The 15,373-nt window shown below is 39.2% G+C and overlaps 1 protein-coding gene across 10 annotated transcripts in view; it reads left to right on the top strand.

Moving 5' to 3' along the window:
• The window catches only part of ap3b2 (adaptor related protein complex 3 subunit beta 2), a 45,220-nt gene that overhangs the window by 12,819 nt on the left and 17,028 nt on the right, over positions 1 to 15,373 (top strand). For 7 of the 10 annotated variants that reach the window (XM_030054304.1, XM_030054303.1, XM_030054300.1 and 4 more), the window contains exons 2-17: positions 1,200 to 1,275; positions 2,974 to 3,048; positions 3,387 to 3,482; positions 4,032 to 4,192; positions 4,737 to 4,803; positions 5,784 to 5,966; positions 6,827 to 7,024; positions 7,687 to 7,784; positions 9,503 to 9,557; positions 9,682 to 9,753; positions 10,441 to 10,503; positions 10,680 to 10,812; positions 11,370 to 11,479; positions 12,885 to 13,061; positions 13,824 to 14,010; positions 14,902 to 15,032. In XM_030054304.1, the coding sequence (XP_029910164.1) occupies positions 1,200 to 1,275; positions 2,974 to 3,048; positions 3,387 to 3,482; positions 4,032 to 4,192; positions 4,737 to 4,803; positions 5,784 to 5,966; positions 6,827 to 7,024; positions 7,687 to 7,784; positions 9,503 to 9,557; positions 9,682 to 9,753; positions 10,441 to 10,503; positions 10,680 to 10,812; positions 11,370 to 11,479; positions 12,885 to 13,061; positions 13,824 to 14,010; positions 14,902 to 15,032 (1,882 nt within the window). The remainder of the gene's footprint in view (positions 1 to 1,199; positions 1,276 to 2,973; positions 3,049 to 3,386; positions 3,483 to 4,031; positions 4,193 to 4,736; positions 4,804 to 5,783; positions 5,967 to 6,826; positions 7,025 to 7,686; positions 7,785 to 9,502; positions 9,558 to 9,681; positions 9,754 to 10,440; positions 10,504 to 10,679; positions 10,813 to 11,369; positions 11,480 to 12,884; positions 13,062 to 13,823; positions 14,011 to 14,901; positions 15,033 to 15,373) is intronic. The other 3 variants (XM_030054305.1, XM_030054301.1, XM_030054296.1) reach the window with 1 other exon arrangement.

Raw genomic sequence — 15,373 nt, 5'->3', positions numbered from 1 at the left:
CAAAATCTTTACTTAAAGGCTAATGCATAGATCATGGTAGCTTTTGCGACTAAATTTTGGATTCAGAAAAAACCTTGTGTGAAGCATTATATTTTACACTCCAGTAAGGACAGAGAGCAGTTAAACAGACATTTATTCCTGTGAATATGTTGTTAGTTATTACTTTAACATTTACTTAGGCTTGTATTTTCAGGGTACAGCAGTGATCTTGCCTACATTGACTTGTTGCTTGTTTTCTCAGCGTTGCTGTTCTCTGGTTCCTTGCTGGTTTAGTAGAAACTGTCAGTATTGCTTAGATGTGTTGATAGTGGAGGGGGTGGAGATGTCAGTTTAGATCCACTCAGACACGGATGTGTGAGCTGGTCAGTCTATTCTTGTTCTCTTTCACAGATATGATGGGTGAAAATGGGTGGGGAGAAGCAGGTAACATGTAACTGATTTACAGCAGTCTGACTGCAGAAACAACAGCTGTAATTACCAGTAAAACAGAGAAAAATCCTGTACCTTTCATATACAATACAGATGATGTCATATGGAGGTTTATATGGAAATGTATAATTCATCATATGCTCATACAGCCAAAATGCTGTTTTATTGTGAGGATTTGGATATAAATAGATTTACGCATTAAATGACATATCTACTCTCACCAAGCTCAAGGAATAGTTGCATCAAATTCTGTGTATTCTCATATGAAATGGTGTCTTACATGAGTCACAGTTGACTATTTCATTTAAAAAATGAAGCTAAATAAAACTATATTGTTATCTTCACATAATATGGATTTTGGACATTGACCAAAATAATTCCAGAGAGTAAAATGGTGTTCCTACCCCTTTTCATGTAATATGAATGATTCCATTATTAGAAGTCACAACAGATTATCAATTATGTCACTTCTGAATTATGCTAATTTTTGATAATTAATCGCAACCCGAGGGCAACCATTCTTTGTGTCCTAGAGCAAGTTAGATTTCCTGCAGCAGAAATAATAATTCCTTGGGACTTTGTTGATTCTGTGTCTTGACCAGAAATTGTAAAAATAATGGAAGGCCTGTGTTTCTGGTTTGGAGCATAGGCAATCAGTGTGGACCCTCCATCATTTCTACAAATGGTTTTTACTGCTCCATGTTCCATCCTCTACCAAATGAAACAAAAACATCAAGCTGTGAGTTCACTGTGGGTTTTTTTTCCCCCAGACATGATGACTTAAAGGAGATGCTGGACAGCAACAAAGATTCTCTGAAATTGGAGGCAATGAAGCGGATTGTGGCTGTGAGTATGAATAATGTTTGTGTCGGAGCTTTAACACAGGCCTCAGAGTTTACTGATCACCAGGCACAACTGCACAGTGTGTGGTGATTCAGACAAATCTTACATACAACACAACATGCATGATTTATTCTGACAAGGCAGACCTGATGCATGCCGTGTGCAACAGAAGTGATTTCATAACTTCAGCTGTCAGAGATGAAAACCCCACCATAACTAATCTGTAATAACAGATCTAACCGATATAAGAAAAAACGGTAAAAGACTTAACATCCTAGAGCTACCAGGGAAAGACATTTTGAGATGATATAAACGGTAAGAGATGGAAACTGCACTGTCAGCTGTTAAATATTCATAATCTATGTCAGTTTGCTACTTTTGAAGCTCTGCACCCATCTTTCATTATCCCTGCAGGCTAAAGCAGCAGAGAAAAGGAGGCACAGCATAAAAAGGGATTACAATGGAGAGTTTTATTACAAATTATGGGGGCAAAAAGTTCTTACAAAGTGATTGGTAGCCCAAAGTAAACAAATACTCAACAAGCACTTAACTTAGAAATAACATAGAAATTTACAATCTGAATCACGTAGTTTGAAATGCATAGTGTCCTTCCGTTCAGGCTCTCTCTCACCCCACAGAGCTCTACCAAGTGCATGAATGCAGTCCTTACAGCATTGACAGCCGAATGTCTGACAATTATAGGGGAAGTGTGACTGGAAACCTAGAAGGTGCTGCTCCTTATACAGAAGTTGGGTTTGAAGCTGAATTCGGTCAGTGGTCATCTAAGTCCATCTCTGAATGTGGTGTTCATTGGGATGAATTTGGATGCTCACTCAATGAAGGCATCTCTTCTTCAGGTGAGGGTGGAGTCATTTGACTCTGAGTCATTTTTGGCAGGGTTAGACAGTGTCACCCGGGGAGTGCCAGAGGCCACTGAGCTTACTGACAGCAGCTTCGCTGTTTGTGCCGTTGTGCTGACTGCATCTCAGACCGCTGCAAAGGTGCTTCAGTTGACACAAGCCTCACCTCAAGCGTCACAGGCACCGTCTGCTGGTGCTGTTCATGCACTGTGTGAAAGCGTTGTCAATGTGGCACCTGAAGGAATTTCAATTAGTTTCCCCTTTAAAATCTCAGTGCTCCACTAAACACATTTTCTGTCATTTTGCTCCAGTCAACTTGCAAAACCCCTAACATATCCTTAGTTTTACCTTGCATTGCTCATGAACACAAGCCTGAATCCCTCGATTCTACTTAAAATTAAGTAGTAAATGCTTGAAAATGCACAAATCAATTTTTCAGCTGTTGATCTCTTAACAGACCCTGAATTTCAAAAGTCAAATTAGGGTGTATCTTCATAAACAAATTCAGGTGTTGATTTTGATTATTAAATAGAAAAACCTGTTCAAGCACCTCAATTTTTTAATATATGCACAAAAATTATACATTTTTTTTTTCAGAGTCCGACTAAGATCATGTTAAGATTATCTTAATTCTAGTCTTTGTGAAAATTGCAAAATTCAAAAAGCTTTATACCTTTTGCTGCCATATAGGACCGCTAATGTGCCAAAATTGCAAAATGCAGCCTTTGAAGACTTTTATACTCCATTCTGCAGGAGGGAGATGAGTCTGGTTGCAGGAGTGATGAGTGTGTCCACAGTAATGATAATGTAATATAGTACTGACTGTATGTTTTCACTGCAGATGATAGCCCGAGGTAAGAACGCATCAGACCTCTTCCCGGCCGTGGTGAAGAACGTGGCCTGTAAGAACATTGAGGTTTGTGACAGAGGCAGTTTTATATATATGTGTGTGTGTGTGTGTGTGTGTGTGTGTGTATTTTTTTGTGTGTGTTGTGTTTGCTTGTTCTTGTGTCAGTCAATGTAGCTTCACATTATAAACATGCTCTCTGCATTAGAGCTATTTTAGATTTTAACTTGTCATTTATGCATTTGATTGTTAATATGACTTTTTTAAAGCTCCTTTTTTGAAATCTTACTTTAGCAAATTACAGTTTTCTTATGTTTTCTCATTGTTTCATCTACTGCTTTAGCACTGTGAAAATAAATTAACCCTCCATCTCTGACTTCCTTCTCTTGCATCTGCCTCCCCTGCAGGTGAAGAAGCTGGTTTATGTTTACTTGGTGCGTTACGCAGAGGAGCAGCAGGACCTCGCGCTGCTCTCCATTTCCACATTTCAGCGAGGCTTGAAGGTAGAACGCAGATGCCTATGTTGCCATATGTTTTGGATAAACATTCCTTCGCATTTTGACTTTTACTTGGTTTTGTCTTCATACATTTCTCGCAATGTGCTACAATTTTTGTCCTTTATTTTCTCTAATAGGAGAAGGCTTTTTTTTTTTTTTTACTGAGCTAATGGTGCCTCTTCTTTTTATTCAGGAATGTTTTCAGTGTTTTCTAGCTATTTGAGAGAAACAAAAGGACAGATGAAGAATTTCATTCCGCACTGCTAACATTACATATTTCCATTATCCTTATCCATTATAAGAAAAAGTTACTTGATATTCTTTACTCAATATTTCAAAAACACAGCTAACATTGCATAAAATATTGAAATACTGACATATATGTCATATATTTCAAATATTGTATCTAATTGTGGAGTGATACCTTTCAAATGTTTTTTTTAGTGTCTTTACAAACATAACCCAAGTAAAATTCAAGATGTCATGCTGGTCTTTTTTCAGCCGGCAACTGTAACATTGACTGATGGTTTGACCTCTCCCCCTGTGCTTGTGCAGGATCCCAACCAGCTGATCAGAGCCAGCGCTCTGCGGGTGCTCTCCAGCATCAGAGTCACCATTATAGTCCCTATAATGATGCTGGCCATCAAAGAGGCAGCTTCAGATATGTCACCATATGTCAGGAAGACAGCTGCCCATGCAATTCCTAAACTCTACAGGTAACTTGCAGAGACAGTAGGTTTGAACCTTTTTATCTCACGGCCTTCGAGAACAAAGCAACGCCTGCTCATAACTCTGTGTTGTGGGTGTAAATGCACACAGTGGGGAACTCTGAGACCAAATGCTAATTTTTATTTTCCTTCCTCAGGCTGTTTTACTTTATTGATTATTTGAAGCCTATACCTTTTTGACATGAATTATTTCTCACTAAAAAGCCCTTAATCACAAAGATTAAAAGCATGTGTATTTGAAATCTTGTATTTCAAATTCCATCAATGATTTTGCAACCTGTTGTGCCACCTTGACTGCCAGATTGAGAACCACTGTACTAAAATGCAGCAGTAATCTGTCTTCATATTTTTACCAATTAAAGCCTTTATGATAGTTAGAGGAATATTCCCCAGACACCCATCGCTGCTGCAGCAGTAGAGTCAGGCTATTTAATGATCTTTAGCATAAAAAATGTGTGCTAATTTCTAGCAGTTGATTGTTAACTAAATAGAAATTCATGCATCTGTGTGTGTTTTCCATGTCTGCGTCCAGTTTGGATCCTGAACAAAAAGACCAGCTGATTGAAGTCATAGAGAAGCTCCTTGCTGACAAAACTACGGTGGGTTTTACCCTGTTCACAGTAACATTTTTGATCCAATCAGTGTTTTTTGCCAACACAATTTATTCAAGAGAGGCAAAAGTTGAGTGCACCAAATATTAGGTCTGTTGCACCGCCTTTATTTAGCAATTCTAATTCCTTCTTTAACCATTAATAGGTGAAATCAGTAATGTTTTACATATTTCATCAGAATTCACTTGGACTACTTTCTTGTGAGAACAGGTTTTTCAGATATTTTATGCAGTGATGTTCAATGAAAGTCAGTTTAAGTCAGTTTGGCGAAAGAATTTTTCTAAAGCTAATACAGCATTTTTTGAGAAAGGTGCTTCAAATATCAGTGCAGAAAGTTGTGACAGCTGTTGTTTAGTTACTGTAATGAAACTAGAATTCGCAGTCACCACCTGCAAGTTTAACCCTTGTTAAACCTGAGCAAATTCACTGGATGATGTGCAGGAAAGAAGGTGATTAATTAGAGAAAACAAAACAAAGCAAAACAAAAACACACACAATAAAACAGAAAATGACTAGAAATTAGAAAAAAAAACACTGAAATTTAGCATAATGGCAATAAAAATAACTATATTCAAAATTATTCAATAATATATTTAAAGGTCAGATCAGCGATGCTGGATAGATGTCAGACACATATATAATTACAAATATATTTCTTTGTCATTTTTTTGATAATTGAGTTTTTTTCTTTTTCTTTTTCTTTTTCTTTTTTTTTTTTTTTTTTTACTGTTTTGGCAATTTTTTGTAATGTTTAAATAGTTTTTTGGTAATTTGTTAATTGCATTTTCCCTCATGCCTTTGAAAGAAGTCAACAGTTTAAAAAAAAAGTGGTAAATATGGTGCCCAAACAATATTTTATGTATCCACTGATGGTGTCAGGTAACATGATCCATTTCAGGAAAAATGACATGAGCCTAATTATTCCTATCCGTTGTATGTTTGCTTGCATGTGATTGGACATTGTGTAGCTGGTGGCAGGAAGCGTGGTTATGGCTTTTGAGGAGGTTTGCCCGGAGCGTATCGACCTGATCCACAAGAACTACCGCAAGCTGTGTAACCTCCTGATTGACGTGGAGGAGTGGGGTCAGGTTGTCATCATCAACATGCTCACCCGCTACGCCAGGACCCAGTTCCTCAACCCCAACATCAATGTGAGTGTGAAGCAACAACACACTGGGAACAGTCCTGCGATGCACTGACAGCAGTGACATAGAGACCTAATTAATTATTAGTTCATTTTGTCAGTGGCCTTCTTCTCTTCTGTGGAGAATACGGTGTCAGGCTTCTTAGCTTGGTTAATATTAACAACTGTTGGTAAAAATAGCTCTTGGCTTATTGCATGCATCCTGTACATAGAAGCACATAGAAGCCCTGCTTATACCACAGTGAGATTTGCTATAAAATGCTAAAGTATGCATTGTCTTACAATCATAAAAAATTCCACTATATATTTCTCCTTCCTATATATCACTGTATTCACTATATTGCAGCACTCAATGCAAAGTAGCACACCAAGAGCCCAGCAGCACATTTGCTCTCAGTGTGATGTCATTGAAATTCATTTACATATGAAAAACACTACTAGGAAATTAAAATTAGAGCTAAGCCGTGAAAAAAAAAATCACAAGAATATGACTCCTACTTTGTTTTATTAATTTTTAACGGCTGAATAAAGGGGAGTGAAGTGTCTCAATTCCAGGTGGTGTCTCGCTACTGTGCAGCAGTGCTGAAAACTTAGAAATGTGTGCCCACGCGTGGATACCATTCTTTCTGTTTTGCACTGTTCCCCAGCTTGTTAAAGTGCTGATTCCCAGCGCATTTGGTGAGAAATGGATACGGCTGATACCATGTGTGAATGTAAAATATCAGGGCCATAAAACTAAGTACATGCATGCATATGAATTTATGCTGCTTGCAGGTTGAATACACAGGGGTTTGATTATCACAGCAGTTCTCATACCCAGTGTAGCCAATTTGTCCAATGTTGTGTTTAATCCTCATTCCTCCGCAGGAGTCCCTGCTGGAGGAAGGAGGCGGAGGAGAGAAGACCTTCTATGGCTCCGATGATGAGGAGGATGAAGACGAGGAGGACAAGGAGAAGAAAGCGGAGGCTGCTGCCATGGCCAAGAGGAAGCCGTATGTGATGGACCCAGACCACCGGCTGCTGCTGAGGAACACCAAGCCCCTCCTGCAGAGCCGCAACGCAGCTGTGAGGCACCACTCGTCTAAATAACACATACCTAACACACTCTGACTACAGCATAACTCAACACTATTTATGTCAGGTGCTGACATACTTTGTAAGCGCTTAGTTTAGTACATTATCTTTGTACACCTTGAAGTTACATTGTGTTGTTGCACTGTTCTAAGAGCATTATACGAAGAAGATAGATTTTCTTCAAGTACCTGCACAGTAATATTGTGTACTCTTAGTACTTTTAAGAAGGTTAATTCACAAGGTAATACACTTGAATAAGGTCGTTGTTAAGTACCACCCAGTGATGCAGTGGTTGCAGACTGTTTTAGAAATGTTGATGTTGATAGCATTGAGCTCCATTGCAGCACAATCCTTTCAACACATTACAAGTCATCCAAGAATTATTGTTCTGCTAATCTACATTCAGCCTCACATGATGCAAGATTACATCACTACTCGTGATTCACCCCCCCCTCTTGTTTCCCCACTACATACACGACTCAAACCACACACACACACACACACACACACACACACACACACACACACACTCACACACACACACACACACACACACACACACACACGCACACACACACACACACACACACACACACACACACACACACACACACACACACACACACACACACACACAAACAAACATACTCCAGGTGGTGATGGCTGTGGCCCAACTGTATTTCCATCTTGCCCCTAAAGCGGAGGTTGGGGTGATAGCCAAGGCCCTGGTCCGCCTCCTGAGGAGCCACAGGTCTGTTCTGTTTTTAAAAAGGACGGTCATTCAAATTCATATTCAGTACACTTTTGCAGCAGTGTGTAATCCAAATGTAATCCAGTGTAATCAAGCCAGCAGGGTCAGCCATCCCACTATGTTATTATTGCTGAGAATAAGAGTAAGGTTGGAAAGGACTGAGCTGGGTTTATATGCCTACGGAAAACAATTTACATTGAAAGGAACAAAAAAAACATGCACAAAAAAAACAAGATGCCAAGCAAACACAACAGTAAACGTGACAAGAGGAAGTAAATGACTATGAAACACGACAAAACAGTCTGCTGAAATGATAAGGGAGCGGAGTACAATAAATTGCAATAGCCCTGAGGCAGAAAGCGAGATAAACAAGGGGTGGTGGGAATGTGGTAAACATGAAAGCATAAACCGTAAGGAATGATGACCGCACATGGCTGGCTAATTGGCTGTAAGTCCTGCAGACTGTCAGCAGTTTACTGAGTAGGTGCAGTTACGGCTCTGGTTGGGCTCTAATGTGATCATCTGTCAGCAGCGAGGGATCCGCAGCCTCCCTGTTTGGAGAACTTGGCAGAAATCCATCTAGTGTACAATATTTTTTTTTTTATCAGAGTGCTTGTTTTTCTCATAGAGGCAGAGGTGTCACGAAACTCACAACAACCACATCTGGTGCCACCATGGAGGTCCAGTGGAGAAGTGGCAATGTACAAAATGGTTAAATATTTAACAACTGAAGTAGAGAAAGGGTGATGAGATTGATGTGATTTTGGCATTTACACCATTTTGATCGAAATGTGTGTCGAAATCGAAATGGCCAAAGGATTACCTAACTTTTCACACCCATTTGTCAAGAGGGGGCATTGTAGTGGGTATGGTATATCACAAAGAGTGTCATATGTTTCGAATCGATTCATATGTCACCACTTTTGAAAACTTTGACCAGGTATGTCATGAGCCACAAAAGACCTGATTAACTTTTCAAGCTGTTCTGTCAGAAGGGGGCATTGGAGTGAGTGTGGCATACTACAAAAATAATATAACTTCTCAGTGGATTAGTGCAACACCATGAAATTTTGACAGAATTTTGAGCTAAAGAGCAATGTATTCACTTCTCACACTGATTGGACCACGCCCACTTCCTTGTAGGCCCCACCCACTTCATTTTTTTTGCAGTTTCTCCACAACAGGCCTTGTGGGGTGTCTTCTGATTCGGCATGTACCTGCCAACAAGTTGCTAGACACATGGCTACACCCGCTTCTGGTTGTGCTTTTTATTACAGATTCTGGACCAGAGCTATTAAGTGTGCAGTGTGCAGGGTTTGCACCATTTTTTATAAAGTAACCGATTTGAATTTGAAAAATAATCCCTATGTTGGGTGAACTTAAACTGGGAAAATAATGTGTCTGCAATATTAATCACTAGTACCCTTGCAGTGCTGTTTGCTCTCAAAATAAATTTTGTGACTTGAGCATCTGAGTAATTGAACAAGAGGGCTTCCTCGTCCTGTTTTCTTCAACCTTACCTACCTCAGCTTTAATATTAACATAGCCTTCCATTAATGTCTACTCCACATGTCAGCAAGCATGCAAAGCGGATGTGGTAATAAGACAGTGGTGGTTTGATGTCATTTTGGGATTGCCATTTCGTTTAATATCAGCTGTCGTCTCTATTCCTCAAACTCTTTTTATGTTGTTCTCTCTTTTTCTGTGTCTCCCTCCAGTGAAGTTCAGTTTGTTGTTCTTCAGAATGTGGCAACGATGACTATCAAGAGAAGGGTGAGCTGTGGTCCTCATATGAGCGATCATTCATTTTTCCTCGTGTGCACAGTAGTGCTGAATGGACTGAACTCCAACGCTGATCAAACTTCAGCTTCACAGAGGTTTGTTTCTGTTTTGTCAGGGGATGTTTGAGCCTTACCTGAAGAGTTTCTACATCCGCTCCACCGACCCAACCCAGATCAAAATCCTTAAGGTATTCTATTGTATTGTATTGTATTGTATTGTATTCTATTCTATTCATCTTTGGACTGATGTATTCCACCCTGTTTTATCCAGTTCTGTTGATTTTAGTTTATATGTACTGTAATTTTTAGGTTTTGTATGGTTATTCTACTAACTCAGATTTTGCAGTGTTACCATAGTTTCTGAGAAGAGGCCTTATATTTGGATTTTTAACCACTTGCCACTTGACTTCACTAAAATGCCAATGCTGGTTTAGTCCATTTTTGAACCTGGGGGATATGAATTCCTAATCCCTAAGGAATCCCAATGTCATCAAAATTTTATACTCACTAATATTGACTGGATTTTTTTTTTTTTTTTTTTGCACAAATGATGAGAGGATATTATTATTGCAAAAATATGTTAAAAATTAGATGTAAGTCACTAAACTGTCTCCAACTGATTGCCATGAATCAGTGCATTTTATAAGATGAAGATATTCATGTAAAAAAAAAAAAAGAAAAAATAGGTAACATATTAAAAGTACAGTCTTTGGCACAGAATTCAGTAAGTAAAGTATTGGATAATGTTGGGACAATATGTGAAATAACAAAAATATTTCATTGTATGCTTGCACTTGGATTTTCACCTTTTTTTTTTTTTTTTTTCCATTTTACAGCATTCAAAAAATCTGTGTATTTTTTTTTCCTTTTGACAGCTGGAGGTCCTGACCAATCTGGCCAATGAGACAAACATTTCCACCATTTTAAGAGAGTTTCAGGTACAGTAAAATAAAGTGGAATGAAGATGTGGTGCTATGGGAGGAAGAGGAAATCTAGGCTCATTTTCCTTCATTAGAATAGCATATCTAGTATAATACATAGATAAATAATAGATAGAGAAGGCAGGGGGTTCCCTTTACAGATAATTATACAGAGTGAATATTATCTCTGGCAGACATACATTAAAAGCATGGATAAAGACTTTGTGGCTGCCACAATCCAAGCCATCGGCCGCTGTGCGACCAACATCGGCGAGGTGAGGGACACGTGTCTGAACGGCCTGGTCCAGCTGCTGTCTAACCGAGACGGTGAGTCACATGGGCCTTCCCATGCCATGTCTGATATTGACATGAGCAATAAAGCAACAAATGTACAAACAAAAGGACTTAACATTTGTTTAAATTTGTTACTCAGTGATAAAAAACACAGGAGAAGGTAGAGGAGTGAATGGTTGCCAAAGGACAAACAGAGCACCTCTAACCAAAACACACACTAACCAAAACTTAATGACACTTAAAAGCTAGAATGTGGTTTCAGAGAATTTTCCCAATGTTAAAATCAAATGTTAAGACTTGATTTTCTCACTTTTTCACACAAACATATCTTTATTAGATATTTCCACTGGATAAAAAAGGTTATATCTCAATCATTTTTAACCATGAACCACCAAACTCAGTGGATGGAATATGTACCTGTGGTAGATCAAAAAGTAAAGCTTGGTATGCAGAATCAGCACACACAGTGAAGAAGTGGTTTCAGTGCCTGTGGTGAGTTAAATGTATCCTAGGATGACCCGAAAATGAAGACCAACACATTGACCATTCGTTCCTGATTAACATGAGTGACTCTCTGGTCTGTTTTACAGAGCTGGTGGTGGCAGAGTCAGTGGTGGTTATCAAGAAGCTTTTGCAGATGCAGCCAGAGAAGCACAGCGACATCATCAAGCACATGGCCAAGCTCACAGACAACATCCAGGTAAGACCCTTATTCAATCTCAGTTTTGAATTTCCTGTTGGAGAAAAGGTAGCACTGGCCTGGCACTGGAGATGGTGTAGTGGGGAAACCTCCAAAAAAAAAAAAAAAAAAACCCCTCTGGCTAAGGATCAAGTTCCATCACAGCCTTTATTCTTATGAGTCTCAGCTTCCCTGATGCTCTAATAAAGAGGAAAAACTATAGGGAAAGTAAATGGAGTCAACTGAGGTCAACGCTGCTGTGTTTGAGCACTTATCAAAAGAAATATTCTGTTAACAATTTTGTGATATAGTACTACTACTATTACTACTACTATGATTAATAATGATGGTAGTAGTATTAACAACACTGTGTTCTTTGTGTTTGCATTTCCAAAATTAATATTATTACAGCCCTTCATGTAAGTGGCTGTATTGTTGTTGTGTCCTTTATTATGAGACAACAAAAAGTCAAAGAAATACAGACACAGATACAGCCAGGGTGTAATTGGTGAAAAAATCAGAGCTGTTTTTTTTATTCATCAAAATGTATCATGAATCACAGTGGGCCTGTATAGACTATGAAGCCTGTTAGACTATTTCTTGCAGCTGTTAAAGTAACAGTTATAGAATAATTATGAACTTAAATAAAACAATTTCAGAGTTTGAACTTAACCACTGCAGAAATATTTTAATCGTTTTTTTTTTTGTTTTTTTTTTTTTCTGAAAAGCTGTGTAATCAAACAGAGTGATATTTTCACTCTCAGGTCTTTCCTTATTGGGACACATAGGTGATGTGATCAAACACAACAAAACAAAAGATTAAATGCTAATTTAACATGGCAGAATTCAATCCTCCTTTCAGTAACATGGATATCACTATTCAGTAAGGCACGCCAAAACATTTATTTATAAACTTCAGTGTTTAAGAGGAAAAACCATGAAATGCAACTGCACAATGTGCTGACATCATAAAAATAAATAGGCTACAGCACATGCCAACTTGTCAGACTAAGAAAACAGTCTGCTTTGGTGACAGACTTCTGTCGTCTTTTTCCTCTTTGCTGTGGAGGGGTCTGCTGCAGTGCGACGCTCCTCTTGATGGCGCTCTGAAAAGCTGTGTATGGATCAAGGCCAAAGGAGTCAGGATCATATAGTTTAGACACAGTCATCTTTATTGTTGGTGCTGACAGTGAAAATCCATTTCTGATTTTACTGTTGTTTAAATTATAGACTGTTCTCACAGTGTAGCGCTGAACTTAGACATATTTAAAACATATTTTCATGGTAACTATTTTATATTGTGTATTGGTGAGGCAGCATTAATCACTATGATGGGGTATGATGGGAGTAAAAATAATTCAGCAGAGGCAGGGATATAGAGAAAAGAGTGGGGGAATCACTTCCATGTACACTTCCATGCTCCCAGGTGCCCATGGCACGAGCAAGTATCCTCTGGCTGATAGGGGAGTACTGTGAGCATGTTCCCAAGATCGCCCCGGACGTCCTGAGGAAGATGGCCAAGTCGTTCACCAACGAAGAAGACATTGTCAAGCTCCAGATCATCAACCTGGCTGCCAAGCTCTATCTCACCAACTCCAAACAGGTCTGAATGTCATGTGTGTGTCTGTCATGAATATTTTAGTATTTAAAAAGTAATCTAACTGTTCAGCTAGAGACTTTTATCTCATGTGCCTGACAGTAGCATGGTTACATATATTTTACTATGGGTGCCTTCAGTAGGGATCAAAATGCTAACCCTTGGAGTTCAAGTGCCATGGTTTACTACTGAAGTATTGAAGACTCAATAGAATGCTTTTATTGTAACTTTGTGAAGCCATCCAATCTGAAATGTTATTTGCTGTTAATAAAATAAGTCAGAAACCATGGAAAAATACAGCACCTATGCTTCAGTGAAAGATGCCAACTAGGAATTATAGGGAAACTGAGGAACATTTGGACAGTTTCTTTGCAAAAAGACTGTTTTATAGTCACTACAGAAAACATTGAAGTTAAAAACTATTTCAGCCTTTGCCAAAAATAAATAAATAAATTAAATTTCACAGTTTGATTGATAAATTTTGTTCAAAAACTTTCTTAGAATGGATAAGTAGTGTTTTTGAAAGAACCTCTTTTTGTTCCAAAATGTCTTCTAACAATATGAGAAGTGAAGAAAAAAAAAAAAAAGAGTAAAAATTTAAATATTAGGCTGCTCTTTTACACTCTGGCCTATCTGGCCTATCTCTGCACAACACACACACACACACACACACACACACACACACACACACACACACTATATGGTATGTGCTCTGTTTCTTATTATCTCCTCGCCCTCCAAGTTCTCCGTGTTCCCTCCTCTTGGCAGACCAAACTGCTGACTCAGTACGTCCTCAACTTGGCCAAGTACGACCAGAACTATGACATTCGTGACCGGGCGCGCTTCATCCGTCAGCTCATCGTGCCCACTGACAAGAGCGGTGCCCTCAGCAAATATGCCAAAAAACTGTTCCTCGCCCTCAAACCCGCCCCTGTCCTTGAGTCTCCATTCAAAGGTAAGGAGCCAAGTGTTTTGTGGGCACGAATGAGGTAAAAATTACACTGTGAAAATTATATCCTGTGAAAGGATAATCTGACAGCAGCGCAAATTGGATGCTATTTTAGTCTGTTACTCACATGAAAAGGTCAGTTAAAGGAGCAGTTCACCCAAAATATATAAAAAGATATTTACAATCCATCTATCCATTTATCCATTTAGTTTCTGTGTGATTTGCAAGTTTCCAATCTGCAGTGGTCCTCTTTGTTGCCTTTGCCCCAATACAAAGGGAATGGATGGGTATTTGTTTGTGGAGATCAAACTGTCAAAAATGTGCATGTGAAAAATAGCAACAAAAAACAGCAACAGCTATTTCCAAAAATAGAAACATGGATACGACAGCACTTTTCCTGGGAACTATTTCCTGCGAAAGAATGCCAGCAAACTATCTGACTAAAATCATATTTGTTGCAGTCTGCTAAATACAGTTTGTCTGAGCTTTTCCTTTAGGTTTGTGTGAGTAATTGACTGAATCCAAGTTTAGGTTTGAGATTAGGCAATCAAACACCTTATGGTTAAATTCTGAGTTAAACTTTTGTGGACAGCGGACAGGAAAATGGCTTTTGTTTAAAATTCAGGGAAGGTAAATGAATATGAATTGCAGTCAGACTCACTGTGCACTGCAGCCTGTAAACCAGGTAACATTTAAGTGATTCTTAAGTGATTCTTTAATCATGTTGTCTCAGTGTGTCTAGAGAAATAAGCAGCTTAGGTTGTCGTGCCACTCACTCTGAACCTGTTGGTGCATTTACTTTTCTGCTGCACTTGCCTCTGTGTGTCCTTGCATTTTTTCCATTCATTGCTGATCCTTGTGTGTGTTGTATATTTGTGTGTATGTGTGTGTTTACAGACCGAGACCACTTCCAGTTGGGTTCATTGTCCCATCTGTTGAATGCCAAGGCTGGGGGCTACCAGGAGCTGCCCGATTGGCCTGAAGCCGCCCCAGACCCCTCCGTGCGCAACGTGGAGGTGAAGGAGTCTGTGCGTGCAGTGGGAACAGTAACATTCAGAGACATGGGGGCCCTCTGGAGCCTCCAGGGGGCCCCAAAAGTGGAAGGGAGTGAGGGTGGCTCCTGCCCCAGGGCAGTGCCTCAGAGGGGGTGTGCAAAGTCACCAGGGCATCACATCCAATATAACATTGACTCCAATATAACACTAACTCCTCTTTCACTAGCCATCTATCATTCACTTACTCCTCATCAGCATAACAACTCATCGATAACACACATCCCTTTTGGCCTCCATCTACTTCCAAAGGGATGCTGCTTAACAAACTCCCCACCTCCATGAAGGAGAATGAGTCAAACAGGAGAAAAGGGGTT

Source organism: Myripristis murdjan, chromosome 6, assembly GCF_902150065.1.
Source record: "Myripristis murdjan chromosome 6, fMyrMur1.1, whole genome shotgun sequence".
NCBI classification, from domain to species: domain Eukaryota; kingdom Metazoa; phylum Chordata; class Actinopteri; order Holocentriformes; family Holocentridae; genus Myripristis; species Myripristis murdjan.
Note: the sequence above shows the minus strand (reverse complement) of the source record. Positions and strands in the feature narration are given on the sequence as shown.